The 19,872-nt window shown below is 53.3% G+C and overlaps 1 protein-coding gene across 3 annotated transcripts in view; it reads left to right on the top strand.

Moving 5' to 3' along the window:
• The window catches only part of ADAMTS14 (ADAM metallopeptidase with thrombospondin type 1 motif 14), a 92,406-nt gene that overhangs the window by 69,780 nt on the left and 2,754 nt on the right, over nucleotides 1–19,872 (top strand). For 2 of the 3 annotated variants that reach the window (XM_067710667.1, XM_067710666.1), the window contains exons 11-21: nucleotides 125–273; nucleotides 2,234–2,409; nucleotides 4,664–4,797; nucleotides 5,161–5,284; nucleotides 6,263–6,343; nucleotides 9,775–9,938; nucleotides 12,764–12,932; nucleotides 13,381–13,513; nucleotides 15,362–15,569; nucleotides 18,381–18,510; nucleotides 18,619–18,729. In XM_067710667.1, coding sequence (XP_067566768.1) covers nucleotides 125–273; nucleotides 2,234–2,409; nucleotides 4,664–4,797; nucleotides 5,161–5,284; nucleotides 6,263–6,343; nucleotides 9,775–9,938; nucleotides 12,764–12,932; nucleotides 13,381–13,513; nucleotides 15,362–15,569; nucleotides 18,381–18,510; nucleotides 18,619–18,729 — 1,579 coding nt within the window. Of the gene's footprint in view, nucleotides 1–124; nucleotides 274–2,233; nucleotides 2,410–4,663; nucleotides 4,798–5,160; nucleotides 5,285–6,262; nucleotides 6,344–9,774; nucleotides 9,939–12,763; nucleotides 12,933–13,380; nucleotides 13,514–15,361; nucleotides 15,570–18,380; nucleotides 18,520–18,618; nucleotides 18,730–19,872 lie in introns of all 3 variants that reach the window. The other variant, XM_067710664.1, reaches the window with a different exon arrangement.

The following is a 19,872-nucleotide window of genomic DNA, read 5'->3' as shown; positions in this document are numbered from 1 at the left end:
GTTCCTTTTTCTGGGCTCCCCTGTGGTGCCCGCCAGCTGTGCCGTGTGCCCGGCTGGGCACTTCCTATGGCAGGCTAGGCAGCGGTGGCCCTGGGGTGACCTCGCACCCTCTGCTCCATCCCAGTGGTGCTTCAAAGGTCACTGCATCTGGAAGTCGCCGGAACAGACTTACGGCCAGGATGGAGGCTGGAGCTCCTGGACTAAGTTCGGGTCATGTTCACGGTCGTGTGGGGGCGGGGTTCGATCCCGTAGCCGGAGCTGTGACAATCCCCTGTGAGTGCACTGGGCTGAGGTGGGCAGGGCAGGGGCCCGAGGGGGTTGGAGAGGGAGTCGCTGGGGGGCAGGGCACAAGAAAGAAGGTCCCCTGCAGGTGGCTGTGTACGTATTCCAGTGGATGACGGCCCAGAATTGTTGGGGGCGCCAAACCACTTCCACCTGGGTCTGACATCTCCCTTTGTGTCTGACTGACATCTGAGAATGGGTCCGAACCAGTGATTCTCAGATTCTCGTCTGCGAAGAATCTGGGTGGGCCCAAGGCTTGGCCAGTTTAACGAGCCCTCCTGTGACCCTCATCCTCCAGCTAAACGTTGAGAAAACACTGGTCTAAATGTTCACTAGCCATGTCTTGGGAGGATAAATTCCCCAAGTCTGTTTCCTACTACCTGAAGCAAAACTTCCTTCAATTTTTCTTAACTTATCTCTTTCGAACATCAAGTCCCCCCCCTCACTACCCCCTACCCGTATGTCAGCATTCTGGGGGAATAATCTCTTTCTCGCATTTATCCCCTCTATGGGGACCCCCTCCCATGGTTTTGGAACCTCTGAGCACCAGCTTTTGATGGCCTCCGTCTCCCAAGCTGAAGCAGCCTGCTTAGAACAGCTTCGTGAGAGATGGGGGCCGGCTGGGGCCGGCCGTGTGGCTCAGCTGTCTCCACGTTCAGTGATTCTGAACCTCTGTGGGGCAGGGCCGGTCCCAGCCCTCACAGTGCTGAGTGATGCGATGGGGACCTCAGAATGGCAGGGTCCTAGGATCACAGAGGCTTGGGGGTGGTCACCCTCCCTCCAGCATCCTCAGGAGTGGTCCTTCATACTCTGCTGTGTACCTCCAGGGATGGGACGCTCCGTGCCCCCTGGAGCAGCCTATTCCTGTGTACTGACCCTTTACAAATATGAGACGAGATGAACAGCCTTCGACCTGTTGTGGGTAGGAGAGCCAGGTTAAAGAAAGGCACGGTGATGCCCACTCTGGATGGACCACCTCCCAGTCACGAGAGAGAGTTATCCCCATTTATTGAACTCGTCTACGATAATAACTATTTTTATTTTATGAGGCTTAAATGAAGTATAATCTATGCACTCTCAGCACCATGCCCATGCCCAGCACAGATTAGTAAAGGACAGCTGCTGTTATAATTACCCCAGTGCACGGAGCACTTTCTCTGTGCCAGGCGGGGTGCTAAGCACGTCCATGCATAAACCCATGTAATCCTTCCAGCATCTCTGAGCAGAGTTCCAGTAACCTTGTTCACTTGGGTACTTTGTATCCATAATCTTACCGGATCCTTTTAATTTCATGGGGAAGAGAGTACAGATTTAAATACCTTTTTAAAATGTATTCTTCACAGACACACCAGGAGGTAGGTAAAATAGGAAGTGTTATGGTCCCTCCTTTAAAGCAGAAGTTAAGACAGCAAGACTCGGGGTTAGATTTAGCCAGGTCTTCTTACTGCACATCCGAGTCTCTTTTTACCACTCCGCAGTTTATTATGATATTAAATGGAAGTGGATGCAAGTAGGAGCAGCTGAGTCATTTATTGAGGACCTGCCATGTGTCAGGAGCTGTGTGACGGCTGAAAGAATAAACGAAGATGAATCAGATTGATTTCTCTTCTAGCCCGGCTGGAGGGGGTTAGTCATTCCCTCCTGTCTTCCTCCCTCTCCCTCCCCCCATCCTTTGCCCCCTTTCTTTTGCTCATTCTCTCCTCTCCCCCATCACACACACACACACACACACACACACACACACACACACAATAGGTGGCATATGCCTGAAGGGACCACAAGGCTCTGAGCTCAGCAGTCCTCACAGTGGGGGTTCCTCTCTAGTTTGTAAGTTAGTGGAGCCCCTTTTTATGCTACTCTAAAAGGCTGGGCTACCCCAGGTCACCATGTGGGAAGCCTGCCCCCACCCCGAGCCTTTCCAGCCAGCACGGTCTCTCTGCGCTCGCCCCAGCCCAGCCTATGGAGGCCGCCTGTGCTCGGGGCCCACGTTCCAGTACCAGGTCTGCAACGGCGAGGAGTGTCCGGGGCCCTACGAGGACTTCCGGGCCCAGCAGTGCGCCAAGCGCAACTCCTATTACGTCCACCAGAATGCCAAGCACAGCTGGATCCCCTACGAGCCGGACGACGGTGAGTGGAGTCCTGCTCCCCACGCCCACCCCGTGGCCTTGGGCATCTGCTGGGTCCATGTCTTCCCAGGCAGGGCTTCCCAGGCCTGGCCCACCAGTGAAGGTGGAGGGACAGCGGTGGCACCAAAAGGGATATTGCAGTCGGCAAGTTTGCCTCGCGCCTTTGTGCAGGCCTTTGCGCTGTGCACGTTGGGGGAGCCCCAATCCTCATCACAGCCATCCTTGATTTGTACGCTTATGCTGACCGTGTTCTGTCAGATGCAAGGACAATGTCTTGAGCAAGGGTTACTTGGCCCAGAGGCACCGGCTGGCAGCAGTGCTGGCTGTCGGGGTTGGTGCCTTTCGGACATGTCCTTACCTGTGCAGAAGGCCCAGTACAGGTGCGGGTGCCCCTTGCTCTGCTCCTGAGAAGTTTGTCCTATTACATACCACGTTTTTAGGTTTTACTGATGGTGCTACTGTTTCAGTAGTTAAGGAAAATGATTTGAAAGTCAGGCCGATGGGAGTCTGTGGGATCCTCCTACTGACCCCCTACAGGCTACCCTGGACACAGGTCTCAGGACTCAAGCGGAGGGTCTGAATTCTGGGGCCAAGCCAGTGCCTGTCTGTTTTGGAGCATTTCCGGGGATGGCTCTCGCAGCGGCAGAGAGAACCCAGTGAAGGGCTGGATTCATGCCTTCAGGCTGGAAGGGCCTTTAACGGTCCTCTCAGTCTACTTTCCCCTGCCGGTCTCTCCATGGTCCTTCCGTAGCCTGATGCTTACCCCCTACCACGTAGCCCTCGGCATCAGACGGCGCCGATCAGAATGGCCGTTCCTGAGCCCAGGGCCGCCTCTTCGTAGCCCTGGTTCCAGAGTATCAGTGGCAAGACCCTCCGTCTTCAGCTCACGTTGAGAATGACAGCCTTCAAGTTGGAAGGGACCTTGGAGGCCTGTGTATTGCCCGCCAGTGCACAGACCCCTCCAGAACATGCTTGTAGGGAGTGTCTTCTCCCTGCTTAGACTCCTCCTAGCCTGGGGAGCTCACCACTCCCGTGCCACTGTCGGCCGGCTTCCAGGGCTGCCCAGAAACCCACCTGCCTGGGGTGCACTGGTCAGGGTCCTGCCTGTCTTCGGGAGGGATGCAGCCCCCCACCCCTTAGCCCCTGGCCCAGGCCCCACCAGGAATATGACTCCCGCTCTGCATGAAATCCGAAGTAGTATTGGATGTTGTGGCTCCGGACTTGAGTCCTGAGTGCTGGGGCAAGACGCCGCCAGGTATCCCGGGAGCCCGGGGATGAGGACCCTGGAGCCAGATGGTTCCTTACCAATTTTGCTTTGGAAGCCTTGCACATCCATGCAGACCCACACAAGCTGCTGCCACAGGGGTGGAGAAGGGCTGCAAGGCCAATGGGACAGCTGGACTTCGGGTTTTCCCAGGACTTTTAGTCAAATTCCAGGAAGTTAGCTAAGCCCCAACCTCCCTTTTCCTAAGAAACACAGCAAGTGTTTATATGTTCTCCGGAACCTACTCTTGTAGGACGTTAATAGCCTTGATTTGATTGTTAGAACTAGAAAGGATCTCCCTCCTTCCCTCACTGCCGCTCCGTTTTGTAAACCCAAGCACAGACCACTGTTCTGCCTTACTTTCATGCAGCCTTCTCATGTTCACGAGCATGGTAAGGTTCACCATCACATGTGTGACGGTGATGTGTATGTAGAGGTCAGAGCAGGACTCAAGCCAGACTGCCTGGGTTAGAATCCTGGCTCTGCCACTTACTGGGTGGCTGTACGGCCTTGAGCAAATTCCTTAGCCTCTCTGGTCCTTGGTTTCCTCCTCTGTAATGCTACTTCCTTGGGGGTATTGAGAGGCTTAACTTAAGTTAATTCACAAAAAGCATTTAAAGTTGTACAGTGAGAATGTATAAAGGTTTTAGAAGTCTGGCACATAGTAAGCTTTCATTAAGTGTGGGCTTATTATTATTGTTATTATTATTGTTTTATCACTTGATGTTTCTTAACGACGTGATGTGGCATTTTACTCATCAGGCGTAATAAATAAGGAACTGAGGCTCAGAGAGGTCAGATAATTTGCCCAAGGTCACATGGCTCGTAAGTGACACAGCACGGATTTGAAGCCCAGCTCCACACCTAGTTCTCCCCCCGTTGCCCAGAGCTGGCCCCTGGAGCTTCCTGTTCGGGCCACGTGTTAATGTCGGTCTAGGCCAACCCACCTTCTCCGAGCCCAGCTGGCTCAGTGTGGTCCCTTTCCCCACAGACGCCCAGAAGTGTGAGCTGATCTGCCAGTCAGAGGACACAGGGGACGTGGTCTTCATGAACCAGGTGGTCCACGACGGGACTCGCTGCAGCTACCGGGACCCGTACAGCGTCTGTGCCCGCGGCGAGTGTGTGGTAGGTGCCCCCCTCCTGGCTGCCCACCCTCTCCCTGCCCCGGGAGACTGGAGGGCTGCACTGCCTCCTTCTGCTCCCTGGGAAGACTGGCATTGCCTCCCCTTCCTCACCCATGACACCCCTTGGTCCTCAACATGACCTTGGGATGCTGGAAAAGGGTTACTGCCCAACCCCATTCGATGGGAGAGGCGTGGCCAGGTTTAAGACCTTGCCCATGTCACACGGTGACTCCAAGAATGGCTCTCGGTCCAGGGTCCTCTCCTGTCAGGGCCTGGGGACTGAGGAGGGGGCCAGGGGCTGCCGACCTGGGGGTGGTGGTGGGGCATGGAAGCCTCTTCCCGCTGACCCCGTCTCTGGCTTCAGCCCGTCGGCTGTGACAAGGAGGTGGGGTCCATGAAGGCAGATGACAAGTGTGGGGTCTGCGGCGGCGACAACTCCCACTGCAGGACTGTGAAGGGGACTCTGGGCAAGGCCTCCAAGCAGGCAGGTGAGCAGGTTAGGGCTGGGGGACGACCAGGAGGGGCTGGGGTTCTGGCCCAGCTAGCGTCCCTAGAGCCCGAACCATCCCTTAGGTGGGCCCTCCCTCCTTGAGCTGGGCCACAGTTCTGGTGCGGGGGGGCGCCCTGGAGCCTGTCTCAGACCACAGCTGCCCCCGGCTGTGGTTCCTCATTTTCCAGGCGTGCTGCGCCTGCACTTGGGCTCGGGAGCTCAGAAGCATTTCCTGCTTGGCACTGTGTTGTCCTAGGAACTCAGCCATCTCTTTGGCCTGGGGCTGTTAGTGGGAATGAGGGGGGTCCAGACAGATCTGTAGATGAGGCCCAGGCTGGACTGGTAATTTCCTTTTTGATCTTCTCTCTCACTTTTTTTTTTTTTTTTTAACTGAAGTGCTTCCTGCTTTGAACTCCTGGTGCCTTAGAGTTCCTTGACTTCCCTCCCCACCTCCAATCTGGCCACACTTGCTGTTGAAAAGGGCCAGATATTAGTCCTTTACACTTTAGTATGAACTAGATTCATTTCCCCTTGGGGATTCACCTTTGCCATGCCTCTCCTCGTTGGGGGAAAGTTGATTGCTCTGAGAAAGGTTAGTTTTCAGGCCTTGGATTGGGAGGATCACGGGGGCCCCCCATGCTGGATCTTCATGGCCTATTTCATCAAGATTCCTACAGTGGCTTAAAGTGTGAGAAGAAAGAGGGGAGGGAAAGTCAGGAGAGAAAAGGAGGGTCAAGAAAGTGGCAGATAATAGGAACTAACACACACACAGAGCCCAGTAGTATTTATAGAGCATCTTAAGCGATATGAACTGCGATCCTCTCAGCACCTTATGGAGAAGGGCCCATTCCTATTTTACAGACAAAGAAACTGAGGTTCCTGGGTATCTGTGAGGAGAGGGGGTGATGGGGGATGCTGGCAGTGGGGCTACCAGCTCAGGATGCTCATGGTTTTTCTGGATCTTCCTCTGTGGCAGGAGCTCTCAAGCTGGTGCAGATCCCAGCAGGTGCCAGGCACATCCAGGTTGAGGAGCTGGAGAAGGTCCCCCACCACATTGGTGAGTGCCAGGGTGCCAGGAGATGGGCAGCCAGGCCCTGGGACCTGCCCTCGGGTGTGGGGGGAGCTGGGAGGGCAGAGGAGAGGATTCTAATGCAGAGGGCATTTCATGAGTTCGAATAATGGGAGAGAACCCTTTTTTTTTTTGGTATGCGGGCCTCTCACTGTCGTGGCCTCTCCTGTTGCGGAGCACAGACTCCGGATGCGCAGGCTCAGCAGCCATGGCTCACGGGCCCAGCCGCTCTGCGGCATGTGGGATCTTCCCAGACCGGGGCACGAACCCGTGTCCCCTGCATCGGCAGGCGGACTCTCAACCTCTGCGCCACCAGGGAAGCCTGAGAGAACCCTTTTTTATTGATTGATTGATTTTTATTCATGTTGAAATGGGAACCTGCTCCATGGTTCAAATATCAGAAGGTATGAAAGGAGATCCAGTGAAGATTCCCCCCCAGCCCACAGCCCCCATGGGCAGATTTCTTTGGGGGGTGATGAAAATGTTCCGGCGTTAGACAGTGGTGATGATTGCAGTCACTGAATTGCATACCTTGAAAGGCAGAATGGTTTGGTATGTGAATTAATCTCAATTTAAAACATGCAAGCATGGTTTGGCGGAGGCTCCTGGCGAGCAGGTGGGCAGAAGGCCGCTGCCCGCACGTTGGGCTGTGGCTGGGTTCCCCCACACTCGTCTGTGCTCAGGCTCCTTACTGAGGGCATGTGGGCTGTGATGTCACTGGGCCTCAGCATGTCACAGAGGCCGCTCTTACCCACTGTGCCCACCAAGTCACCCTGCTTGTCACCAGCTCGTCATAAACACGAACCCAGAACCTAACGTCTCTGGGCAAGCTTGTATATTACAAAAGTGCTAACTTTTCATATTTTTAGGTTATTATTAAAATAATACAAGACATTTTTAAAGTCTCCTGGAGAACTTGCACTCCCTGGAGAATACATCTGCATTAGCACAGCTGTAAAAATTCCTAACCTGCTCTGGAGGGCACCTGAGTGTAGTCCAAGCAGGCATAAGGCACAAGGGGAAACTGACGCGCAAAGTGGCTGTGGGCCCTCTGCGTGCCCTCATTCACTTGCGGGGTGAGCCAGTCTGGGCCTGGGTCTGCCATCTTCTACCCCGTGCCCCTGCCAACTGCACCTCTGCACAGGGCGTGTGAGACGGGAGGGCTTTGGCTTGGCCGCCTCCCTGCCCGCTTGCCTGTCTGGCTGTGGAGTATTACGCCTGCACAGGGACAAGGGGAGAAGGTCATTTACCCCTGGAAGAGGATGGTTGCTTACAGACACTCCTCCTACTGCACCCCTACAGATGATTCCATAATGTCAGCAGCCCCTTGGGCCCCTGGCCAGCCCCTTCCACCCACGGCCCCCCAACCCCGCTCAGATGTCCAGCCCTTCCAAGGAGCTAGATGCGCTTGTAGGCAGCAGATGGGCTTCCCTGGAGGTCGGGGCAGAGGCTCCTAGCACCTGTGGCAGGCTGTGGGCAGGCACACTTGCTGTGTGTTTATGGGGTGAGGGTTAGAGCTCTCCGGGAGCCTGGGGGAGAGGGAAGCAGCACTGAGACCTGTCGTCAGCACAGGTTGTGTGATTACACGTGTGTGAGATCCGCAGCGGCCCTGGTGTAAACGTGCAGAGTGTGTATGTGGGAGTGAGTGTGTGCGTGCCCGTGTGTGTGCACACGCGCGCTAACAGGGTATGTACTCTCTGGAGAAGCCCGGGACAGGTGGCAGCCTTGGCAGTGAAGGCCGAGGCCCTGGTCCAAATGTGTGAGGCGCTCCTGGAATTCGGGGTCACGGACTCTGAAAGGAAGTGAAGGGAAGACAAGCCGTGCTGTTAATACCCACCGTGTGGGGGGCTTGGAGCTGGCGCTTTTCATTCGTTATCTCGTCGGAGCCTCATGATAACCCTCTTGTTATCCCATTTTTGCAGTTGAGGAAATTGAGGCTCCGAGAAGTTAAAAGAGTTGCTGGAGGTACCGAGTGGGTCAGTGGTAGGACCTGGGCTCAGAGCTGGTAGGAGGTGGTGGAGATTCCAGCCCACCACCCCCAGGAAGGCGGGGGGTACATCCAGGGACCGGGGACAGCAGTGGTCGTGAGCTGCAGAGGCAGACAAGGGCCTGAGGAGATGCTCAGCTCTAGCCTGGAGGGTCTGGTGATTCTGGGGGCTGGCAGAGATCAGGTTGCGGGAAAGGAGGGGGCGTCTCTCTTCCCACTCAGCAGGGAGGCTGGCCCTCCGGAGAGCTGGGCTACCAGCCTCTGTGTGTCCAGGACAAACCCTTGCCCCTCTCAGGGCCTCTGATTCCCCATCTGGATTAATAACAGCACCAACCTCAGGATGCGTGTGAGGACCCCACTGAGGCGGGAGCAGAGTGAACAGCATGTGGTTCATCCCTGGATCCTTAGCTCTTATAATTACACCAGGTGGGGACACCCCGGGGCTCCAGAGCCTTTGCCAGCCCCACCTGGCTGGGGGCTCGGGTCCCACGGTGCAGCCATTCTCTGACCCCTGATGCCTCCAGGGTGGATGAGGCTGTAACTCGGGGGCCTTTGCTGGGGTGTCTGCAGCTACACACCTTCCGCCCGCCAGTCACCCAGCGTCTTTCAGTTACAAGTTGTGAGTTACTCGCTGACTGGGACTTTAAGGGGGAAAAATGAACAGATATTTTTTATACTCTGGCTCTGTGCCAGGCGCTGTGCTGGGCCAAGGACACTGAGATGGCGGAGGTACACTGACAGGCTATGGGAGAGACAGGATATCTGTAATTGCAACAGTGCTAAAAGTCAGGGGCTGATTTGATGACAGTAATAGTGCCTACCATTTATTAAGTGCCAACTGCATGCCATGCACTCTGCCTAGTTCTTTATATATATGAACTCCTTTGATTGTCCCAAGAGCCCCATGGCAGGGTAGGTGGGCAAGGGATACTGCGATTATCCCCATGGGACAGCAGCCCTATGAGCTAGGTAGAATTACCATTCCCATTTTACAGATGGTAAAACAGAGGCAGCACAGGGAGGCTAAGTAGCTTTCCCAGATCAGTCTGGCTCCAGAGCCTGTACTCTTAGCCTCTATGCTCTGCTGTCGAAGTTGTAGGGAGGGCAAATCCCTGAGGACTGGACAATCAAAGAAGGCTTCCTGGAGGAGGGGAGAATTGTGCTGAGCCTTAAATGTGGGTGGAGATTAGTCGGGCAGGAAGAAGGGGAGACAAAGTGAGAGGAATGGTGTGTACCAGGGTCCAGAGGCAGGGGTGCTATGTGGGGGCAGTGGGATGATCCATCGGACTGGAGAAAGGCTCAGGTGGGAAGGAGTGACAGGTGGGCAGGGAGCCCCTAGGGGCCCACTGGGACGGCCTTGAAACCCCTGAGGTGTGGCTGGTGCTCCTGTGGAGGGGAATAGAAATCTGTGTGACCCTCTCCCCATGGCCAGCGGTGAAGAACCAGGTCACAGGCAGCTTCATCCTCAACCCCAAGGGCAAGGAACCCACGAGCCGGACCTTCACTGCAATGGGCCTGGAGTGGGAGTACGCGGTGGAGGACGCCAAGGAGAGCCTCAAGACCAGTGGGCCCCTGCCGGAAGCCATTGCCGTCCTGGTGAGTCCCCACCCTGCATGGTGGCCCCTGCCCCCGGCCCCCGCTTGCTGCCCCAGCCCAATCCCCTAGCTCACCGTCTCTGCTGCTGAGCCAACGCAGGCCTGGTGGAAATCCTCCTGTTCTGGTGTCTTCAGGAGGCTGGGCAAGGCCAAGGTGCCCTCTGTGCTTCGAGGCTGGGAGGATGGCAAGTGAGGAGGAAAAAAGAAATGGTTGTCTCACTGTCTGATCAGAGATGCCCCACACAGGGAGTCTGTTCTCCTTAACACGGGGTCAGAAATAGGGCCCAGGAGGAACTGGAGGAACCTGGGTTGGTTCCCCCATGGTTCTGCCATCATCCAGTATCCAGTTGCATTATGGCTTTGCCAGCAAGTGAGTCCAGGAGTCCAGTGGCCTGTGGCCCAGGAGTGCTGTCTGGCACTGCCAGCCTCCTGAGAGGGGGATGGGGCCACTGTCCCAGCTGAGGCCCACCTCTGCCCACACCCCCTCTTCCTAGACCATGAGCCAGGGCTTATGGAGCAGGGATTGTTAACTCAGGAGACCAGACCGGGAGGGGCTCTATTGGCACCGGCTGGTGGCAGGGAGGCCTCCTACAGGCTTTGTTCCTGGTGCTACCCTCATTAGTCAGGGAGGTCCTAGAGGGCAGGGTCTGAAGCCTGTTGATGTCAGCATACTAATTCAATCCAGCGTGTGCTTCCTACTCACCCTATATTTGTTGTCCACCCGTACACCCATGGCTGATTAATTTTCAACGAGAGTACTAAGACCATTCAGTGGGGAAAGAAGAATCTCTTCAACTAACGGTGCTGGGACAACTGGATATGCACATGCAGAAGAATGAAGTTGAACCCCTGCCTCACACCGTATACCAAAATCAGCTCAAGATAGATCAAAGCCCCAAGTACAAGAGCTAAAACCATAGAACTCTTGGAGAAAAGAGAGGGATAAATCTCATGATCTTGGATTCTTAGATATGATCCCAAAAGCATGAGCAACAACAACAAAAAAGAGAGAAATTGGTCTTCATGGAAATTGAAAGCTTTTGTACATCAAAAAAGACGTTTTGAAGAAAGTGAGAAGATAACCTGAACAGACTGGGAGAAAATATTGGCAATCCTATATGTGATAAGAGTCTCTATTGTAGACCATCTTCTAGAGTCAGGCAGTATGGGTGCTCTGGTGAGCAGGACAGACCAGCAGACATGGTTCCTGCCTTCATTGGAACTTAGGTGTGTGGGAAGGAGAATCACCGATGGGCACACAGGCTGTTCTCAGGCCTGGCACACAGTAGCTGCTTAGCTTGAGTTGTTTTTTTTTTTAAAAAAACATCTTTATTAGAGTATAATTGCTTTACAATGGTGTGTCAGTTTCTGCTTTATAACAGAGTGAATCAGTTATACATATACATATGTCCCCACATCTCTTCCCTCTTGCATCTCCCTCCCTCCCACCCTCCCTATCCCACCCCTCTAGGTGGTCACAAAGCACCAGCTGATCTCCCTGTGCTATGTGGCTGCTTCCCACTAGCTATCTATTATACATTTGGTAGTGTATATATGTCCATGCCACTCTCTCACTTTGTCACAGCTTACCCTTCCCCCTCCCCATATCCTCAAGTCCATTCTCTAGTAGGTCTGCGTCTTTATTCCCGTCTTGCCCCTAGGTTCTTCTGACCATTTTGTTTTTTAGATTCCATATATATGTGTTAGCATACAGTATTTGTTTTTCTCTTTCTGACTTACACTTCACTCTGTATGACAGTCTGTAGGTCCATCCACCTCACTACAAATAACTCAATTTCATTTCTTTTTATGGCTGAGTAATATTCCATTGTATATATGTGCCACATCTTCTTTATCCATTCACCCGATGATGGACACTTAGGTTGTTTCCATCTCCTGGCTGTTGTAAATAGAGCTGCAATGAACATTTTGTTACATGACTCTTTTTGAATTATGGTTTTCTCAGGGTATATGCCCAGTAGTGGGATTGCTGGGTCATATGGTAGTTCTATTTTTAGTTTTTTAAGGAATCTCCATACTGCTCTCCATAGTGGCTCTATCAATTTACATTCCCACCAAGAGTGCAAGAGTGTTCCCTTTTCTCCACACCCTCTCCAGCATTTATTGTTTGTAGATTTTTTTTTTTCTGTTTTGGAGTTTATATTATTTTGCTGTTGTTATTTTTATTTTTTAACGTCTTTATTGGAATATAATTGCTTTATAATGCTGTGTTAGTTTCTGCTTTATAACAAGGTGAATCAGTTATACATATACATATGTTCCCATATCTCTTCCCTCTTGTGTCTCCCTCCCACCCTCCCTATCCCACCCCTCTAGGTGGTCACAAAGCACAGAGCTGATCTCCCTGTGCTATGCGGCTGCTTCCCACTAGCTATCTGTTTTACGTTTGGTAGTGTATATATGATGATGGCTATTCTGACCGGTGTGAGATGATATCTCATTGTAGTTTTGGTTTGCGTTTCTCTAATGATTAACGATGTTGAGCATTCTTTCATGTGTTTGTTGGCAGTCTGTATATCTTCTTTGGAGAAATGTCTATTTAGGTCTTCTGCCCGTTTTTGGATTGGGTTGTTTGTTTTTTTGATATTGAGCTGCGTGAGTTGGTTGTATTAGCCTCAGTTTTGCCATGTGGCTACAGGTCTGAAAGGCCTCGCCAGTGCGTGCTCAGTGCTGCCCCCTCCTGGCTCTCACTGGTTCTGCTTCTAACCCCACATCCTCCCCTTTGACCCCTCCTCCCCGGTCTCCCTATGCTGGCCTTGCTTCCCTGCTCTCCAGTCCTTTGCCACCTCGTCTGTCTCCCTTCAGGTGCTCCCCCCAGCTGAGGGTGGCCCCCGCAGCAGCCTGGCCTACAAGTACGTCATCCACGAGGACCTGCTGCCCCTTATCGGGAGCAACAACGTGCTCCTGGAGGAGACGGACACCTACGAGTGGGCACTCAAGAACTGGGCACCCTGCACCAAGGCCTGCGGAGGAGGTACTCGCTTGCCTGACTGCAGACGCCTTGTGGGAGGAGCGGGAGGGGTCGGGGGCCTGACATCGTCTCCACTTGGCATGTCCCCGGCTCGTGCCTCAGTTTCTCCTTGAAGATCTCTGGGGTGTGGCAGGGTGCCTGGGCAGGGCCTTGGGGCTGGGCTGGGGGTGCTAGAGCAGTATCCGGGGCAGGTCCTCTGCCCTGTAAGGGCTCACCAGCTGCGTGCAGAGACAGCAGCCCACGTCCCCACCTGTGCTATACCAGTGACACCTGAGATGGGCTGGTCAAGGAAGGCTTCTTCAGAAAGTGACTTGGGGATGGCAAGATGCAAAGGCACAGAGGGAGGGGGGATTGGCTGCAGTCTCTCCAGAGCTCACTGTCCCTGAGGCTCTGGGCAGGACAGTGGGGACCTGGTGAGACTGACCCCCACGGCAGGCTGTCCTCCCTTCAGGGATCCAGTTCACCAAGTACGGCTGCCGGCGCCGACGAGACCACCACATGGTCCAGCGGCACCTGTGCGACCACAGGAAGAGGCCCAAGCCCATCCGCCGGCGCTGCAACCAGCACCCGTGTGCCCAGCCTGCGTGAGTGCTTTCTGGGGGAGGGACAAGAGGCTGACAGCAGACCCTCTCTCTGCCCTGACGTCAGGACGAGGGGCGGGTGAGCCTGCTTCCGCCAGCGCTGGAGGGTGGAGGCACGTAGCCCCCGCAGCCGGGACTTCTTGAGCAGAGAGCACCCACACGCCAGCCTCTGCCCATGGCCCGCGCGGCCTTCCTTGCCCGTCCATCCCCTCTGGGATTTCTGCATTAACTTTCACTCCCGGAAGGAGGAAGATGCTGCCTTTGTTCTGCTCCTCCCAGGCTTATTTTACAGATGCGGAAGCTGAGGCCCGATCTGGGGACACAGCTTTCCCTCAGTGATCCAGGGGGTCCATGCAGGTGAAGAGGATTTCAGTGTTTCCAGGCCCTAGGCCAGGACGCTGTCTACCAGTTCCTCCCTGCCCAGTCATGTGGGGCCCAGGGATGCGGTCTGGCCTTTCAGCGCCCAGCTGTGGTCTAGCCCTGATTGGGATTCCCTGGCCTGAGGACACAGGCTCTTTTTGAGCCCAAGGTCATGTTCTTGGGGTTACTTGGAGGTGGCTTTGGGGAGAGGAGAGAGCTATAATCTGTGGAGGATCGATGTCTGGTCTCTGGGCCTGTTGCCCAGCTCGTCCTCAGCCCCAGCAGGCTTCTCTAGTGGCCCCCAGGTAGGGCCGAGGGTGGCTGGCCAGTAGGAAACCATGAAGAGCTGAGTCCATCCTCCTGCCTCCCAGGAGTCCTCCCAGGGTTGGGGGGTTCCAACTCGGCCTTGCTGATCCACAGCAGCTCTGCTCCCACAGGGTAGAGGGACCTCAGAGCCAGGGCGGGAGCTGCTGACCGGTGCTAGAGGCTGCCATGGCCTCCCTGTGCCCGGCCCAGGCCACGATCCCCAGCCCCCTGGCTCTCCATGGTTCTTTTTTATGTATTACTTTTTATTCAGGCCACTTTGCCCACAAACATCTGTGATCACAGAGCACGCGGGGCTAACTCTTCCATGACCCCTAGCAGGTCACCCCACCCCGGCTTGTCTCCTTATCTGTAAAATGTCAAATGAAGTTTCGGGGCTTTTTGTTTTGTTTGTTAAGGGAAGGGGTTGGCTAAAGCCGTCGTTTACTAAATGATGCCTCAGGAAACAGAGGGGAGTGGGAGTTGGGGGCTGCCCCTCCCTCCACCCCACCAGAGCAGTTTTGCTTTTGTCTAACTCTTCCAGTGGGCGCCTGCTTAAGATGCTGCTGGAAGTTGCTCTATGGCTAAAAGACGCTTGGAGACTAGCGGCTTAGCTGATCAGCACCAAAGCTCTGCAGGCACTGACGGTGATGATAATAGTGCCTGCACTTATGACGTGCCTACTGCATGCCATGCACTCTGCCATGTGCTTTACATATACAGGTCCTTTAATTGTCCCAAGAGCCCCATGGTAGGGGCTTCTACTCTGCAAGCTGTGATTTTCATCTGTTTGTGCCCGGCTGAATGTCAGCACCTAGGACAGTGCCTGCACATGCTAGACACGCAAATATTCATGAAGTGTTGAAAGAATCCTGATGTAAAGATGGGGTAACTGAGGCTTAGAGGGGTTAATAGCTTGTCCAAGGACCTGCAGGGTATCAGGATTTAAATACGCATTATACCCATTTTTCAGATGAGGAAACAGAGGAGAGAATACGTGACCTCCCTAAGGCCACACGCCTGACAGCTGCAGAGCCACGTGGGTGGCTGGCTTGGCCCCCAAGCATTCTGAAGCCCAAACCATCTCTGTGGCTCCTGCCTTTGGTGGTTCAGGGAGTGGGAGTGGCCTTGGGAGGAAGTGTCCCATAGTCCTGCCTTTCCTCCACCTTTCTCCCTGTCTGTCTCCAGGTGGATGACGGAGGAGTGGGGCACCTGCAGCCGGAGTTGTGGGAAGCTGGGGGTGCAGACTCGGGGAGTGCAGTGCCTGCTGCCCCTCCCCAACGGTACCCACAAGGCCATGCCGGCCAAGGCCTGCCCCGGGGACCGGCCCGAGGCCCGCCGGCCCTGCCACCGCGTGCCCTGTCCAGCCCAGTGGCGGACGGGAGCCTGGTCCCAGGTGAGCTGTCCTCAGGGCGTGGGAGGGGCTGGGCCGACAGGCGCCTTCCTTGCAAAGTCAAGGAAGAGGAGGGTCTGGGTGGAGGAGCTGCAGAGAGATCTGGCGCTCCCTGCAGGCCGAGTGTTTCTGGCTGAATCCCTCTCCACACATCTGATCTGATTTTTCTCAAAACTAAGTCCAACGGTATGCTGGGCCATGGTTTTCGGCTTGGCCTTTATATCCATTCACTATCAGCTTTGACCTTCACAGAGTTAGGAGGCCTGGGCTAATATCCCTGTGTTACAGATGAGCAAATTGTAAGACACTCTTGTATTAAGAAATATTTACTGGGACTCCCCTGGATGTCCAGTGGTTAAGACTCGGCACTTCCACTGCAGGGCGCACGGGTTCAATCCCTGGTCGGGAAACTAAGGTGCCAAGTACGTTCCAGGCACACTGTACTAAGAATGCCTGGAACCCACTACCAACCAGACAGACCTGATTCTTGTCCTCATGGTGCTTACAGTCTAGTGAGGGAGACATAAGAGACAAGTACCAATAACAAAAGCATTTACAGGTTGCAGTTGGAGCTGAGCAGAAGTAAACAGGGTAACATATCAGGGAGGGCCTCTCTGAGGAGGTGACATTCGAGCTGAGACCTGAGATGTGAGCCATATGAAGACCCTGAGACAAGAACAACCTTGCCATGTTCCAGAAACCTAAAGGACATTGGGACTAGAGCTTAATGAGAGGGGCAGGGCTTACACGACATCTTTGGAGAGTGGGCAGGGGGTCAAATCCTGCAGGGCTTTATGAGGAGTTAGAGTTATTCTAAGAGCAGTGGGAAACTTGAAAGGTTTTAACGTGTATGTCACCAGCTCTGATTTCAGGTTTAAAGATCACTCTGGCAGCTCTGTAGCAAGTTCATTGCTGGGAGGCCAGGGAAGAAAAAGGCAAACAGTAAGAAGGTTGTGGAATAGTCCAGGGGCCACAGGGAAGTTTTTTCAAGTTTGGGGTTTTTTCTTAAAAACGCATTTGATATGAACCTTGAAGACATTATGTAGAGTGAAATAAGCCAGACACAAAATGACAAATACAGTATGATTCCACTTATGCGAGACACCTAGAGCAGTCAAATTCATAGAGAGAGAAAGTAGAAGTGTGGTTGCCAGGGACCAGGGGAGAGGGGAATGGGAAGTTAACGTTTAATGGGCACAGAGTTTCAGTTTGGGAAGAAGAAACCGTTCTAGAGATGGATGGTTACACAGTAATGTGAAAGTACTTAGTGCCACTGAACTGTACACTTAAAAATGGTTATGATGTAAATTTTATGATCTGTATATTTGATTACAATTTTTAAAACCTCATTCGATCATGGAAATAAGCACAATGATGTTTATTGTAATAATAGAATATCAGGAAATATTCTAAATATCTATCCATAGGAAATTGGACCCCCCCCAAAAAAACCCCCATGGTCTATTCATGTAATAAAATACTATACAGCAAGAAAAATGAATAAGCTTGAACTGTATTCATCAATATAGATAACCCTCAGAAAAATAGGTGAGAAAAAGCACTGAAGTATGAAGAAAGTAGGCCTACCAATGGGGATACCAATTACTTAAAGTTTAAAAAGGCACAACACGGTATTTGAAAATGCGCCAGAATACTGATCTACTAAAGTCGCTAGTGGGGGTGTTTGAACAGGCGTTCACGACCAGCTTCCTCATACCTTCCTGTAGGCTTGAAATATTGCATAATACAGAGTATTTTAAAGAACTAAAAATCCCCACACAACCTGTGCAGATTTTATATTCTTCTCCATAATATATAGCTTTATTTGTTTGAATATAAACCAGAAAGACCACTGATCCATAAAGGGCCCCTTACGTAAAACAGAGAGGTGACAGCTGGTGGAAGATAGTTGCCCCTGTAAGATGGCAGAGCATTCCAGAGCTATTGCTGTTTGTAATTATTCCTCCTGGGAAGATGAGCCGTCTTTGTCCCACTGTTCTGTGTGGCATGTGACCCTTGTGTCTCCCTTGCTCATCACCTGCCCTGGCATGAGAAGTGGACCTTTGCAAGTCCTTCCCATCCCGCTAGGAGAGGCTGTGCTCAGTGCCTACAAACCCAGTGACCTGATCACGTGGGGCACCCTTGCTTTTCCTGAAGCCACTGCACCCCTTTATCAGAGTATGTGGGTTCCAGGGCGTGATGTGTGTGGCAGCCCTTTCAAATGGCCTTCTGTTCCTTGTACCCACACCTTTTCCTCTTAGAGAAGAAGACACTTTTGAGCATGTCTCTACGAGCTGAGTGCTGGAAACAAAGTCATTGAATGTCAGAGCTAGAGGGGTCCATGGTGACCCCATCACCCAGCTCTCTCAGCTTAGCCGTTGTTACAGTCTGGGTTCCTACATCCCCTTAACAAGGTATCATCAAGTGCGTGGACCTGCCTCAGGTCCCTTGGGCTAGTGGATGGCAGCAGGGTGATACACAAAGTATTTAAGGACACAGGCACAGGCCAGACAGAGTGAACACAAGCAGTAGTGCCGGAATGGGGTCCCACAGGCCCCCTCCAGATGGTGGGAAGGTTCAGGGGGTTCCAAGATCAGGGCAGTGGCTCTTTCCCACCTGGTACAGGAGTATTTGACAGTTGCTGTGCTGTCCTGGAGAGACTGTTGAGAGCAGTCCTTGCATGTCCCTCTGGTCCAGCAGAGACTTGGCACCCTTCTCTGTCCCCTTTCTGTCCTGGGCACTGGCTGGACTGCAGAGCTCACCGCCTCCTTCCACTGTCTCTCCACACCCCCCGCCCCCATCTCCCCACGGCAGTGCTCCGTCACTTGCGGAGAGGGCGTCCAGCTGCGGCAGGTGGTGTGCCGGGCCAACGCCAGCAGTCTGGGGCAGTGTGAGGGGGACAAGCCGGACACGGTCCAGGTCTGCAGTCTGCCCGCCTGCGGAGGTGAGCCGGGTAGGATGGGGGTCCAGCCCAGCTCCTCTGGCCTAGACCTGAGGCCCAGCTTGGCTGGCTTCCCAGCCCAAATACTAGAGCTGCTTTTCCCCCTCACAGAAAATCTCCAGAATTCCACAGTGGGGGCTGACGTCCGGGAACTTGTGACCCCAGACGGGGAGTGGGTGCCACAGTCGGGGCCCCTAGATCCCATCAACAAGATCTCATCAAGTAAGTGTATCTCTGGACCCCACCCCCTCCCCATTCTTCCAGTGTTCACGGCATCGTGGGCATGGGCCGTGCAGTGGAGTGGACCCGGCTTCCCGTCTGTCCACGTGACCTTAGCCTCTTGGAGCCTTGGATTCCTCAGCTGTGAGGTGGGGGTGATGCTTATATTGGTCCATGACTCCTTATCTGCAGTTCCAAATATTGAAAGCTGCAAGCGTCCCCCTAAATTTGGTGCAGACTCACTGGGAAGCAAAATCTGAACTGAACTAACGAGAGATTAGTTATTCTTTTGCTACGGAAACATTGCCGTATTTGGTTGCAAGGTGACCTCCAGTCTCCACTGGGGACCTTAATGTAAATACACTGAATATTACTCTTCTAACCTCAGAAGTTCTGAATTATGAACCATATCTGCTTTTTGGATGAGCAGTTGTAGTTCTGAGCTCTCTTTATAGGGCTGTTGAGAGAATTAAATGAGATAATGCATGCATTCCTGCTTAGCAGTCAGCCAACAACAAATATAGTAGCAGCCATTTCTCTCTGCTTCATGATCAGGAGCCCAGCAGCTCACCCTCTCATCTTTCCATCCATCCACCCATCCATCTAACCACCCATCCATCCATTAATAAATATTAACTAAGCACCTACTATATACCAGGCTCTATGTTCTGTGCTTCCTTCCTAGGTTCCTTCTCTGTTTCCCTTTCTTACCTTCCCAAGGACCAGGGTCTGACAAGATGAGTAGCAGAAAGATCCCAGACCCAAACTCCTAGGTAGAGGATCAGTTGGCTGTGTGACCTTGTACAAATTCGTGAAACTCTCTGAGCTCAGCAACCTCATCTGGAAAATAGAGGGGTCTGATTAAATGTCCTCAGAGGAACTTCTGGCTCCAGCCTTGCTGCTGCTCTGCTCCTGTGCTGAGGCTCAGGCTGTTCAAGTGCTTGGGTTTCCTTTCCTTTTCCTCTGGGAGCAAAGGGGAGCTCTGATTCTGACCCTAGAATTCTAGCGCCATCTAGAGGCCACTGGCTTTCCATTTTCTCTAGTCTCTCTCCTGTTCCCCTAAGCCAGCACCCTACCTTTTCTCTTTTCTCTTTCTCTCCCCCTCCTCTCCTCTTCCCTGTCCCCCTCCTTTTCTCTTTCCCTGGA

The sequence above is a fragment of the Pseudorca crassidens genome, chromosome 16, assembly GCF_039906515.1.
Source record: "Pseudorca crassidens isolate mPseCra1 chromosome 16, mPseCra1.hap1, whole genome shotgun sequence".
Lineage (NCBI taxonomy): Eukaryota > Metazoa > Chordata > Mammalia > Artiodactyla > Delphinidae > Pseudorca > Pseudorca crassidens.
The sequence above is the reverse complement of the archived record's forward strand: the minus strand, read 5'-3'. Positions and strand labels throughout refer to the sequence as shown.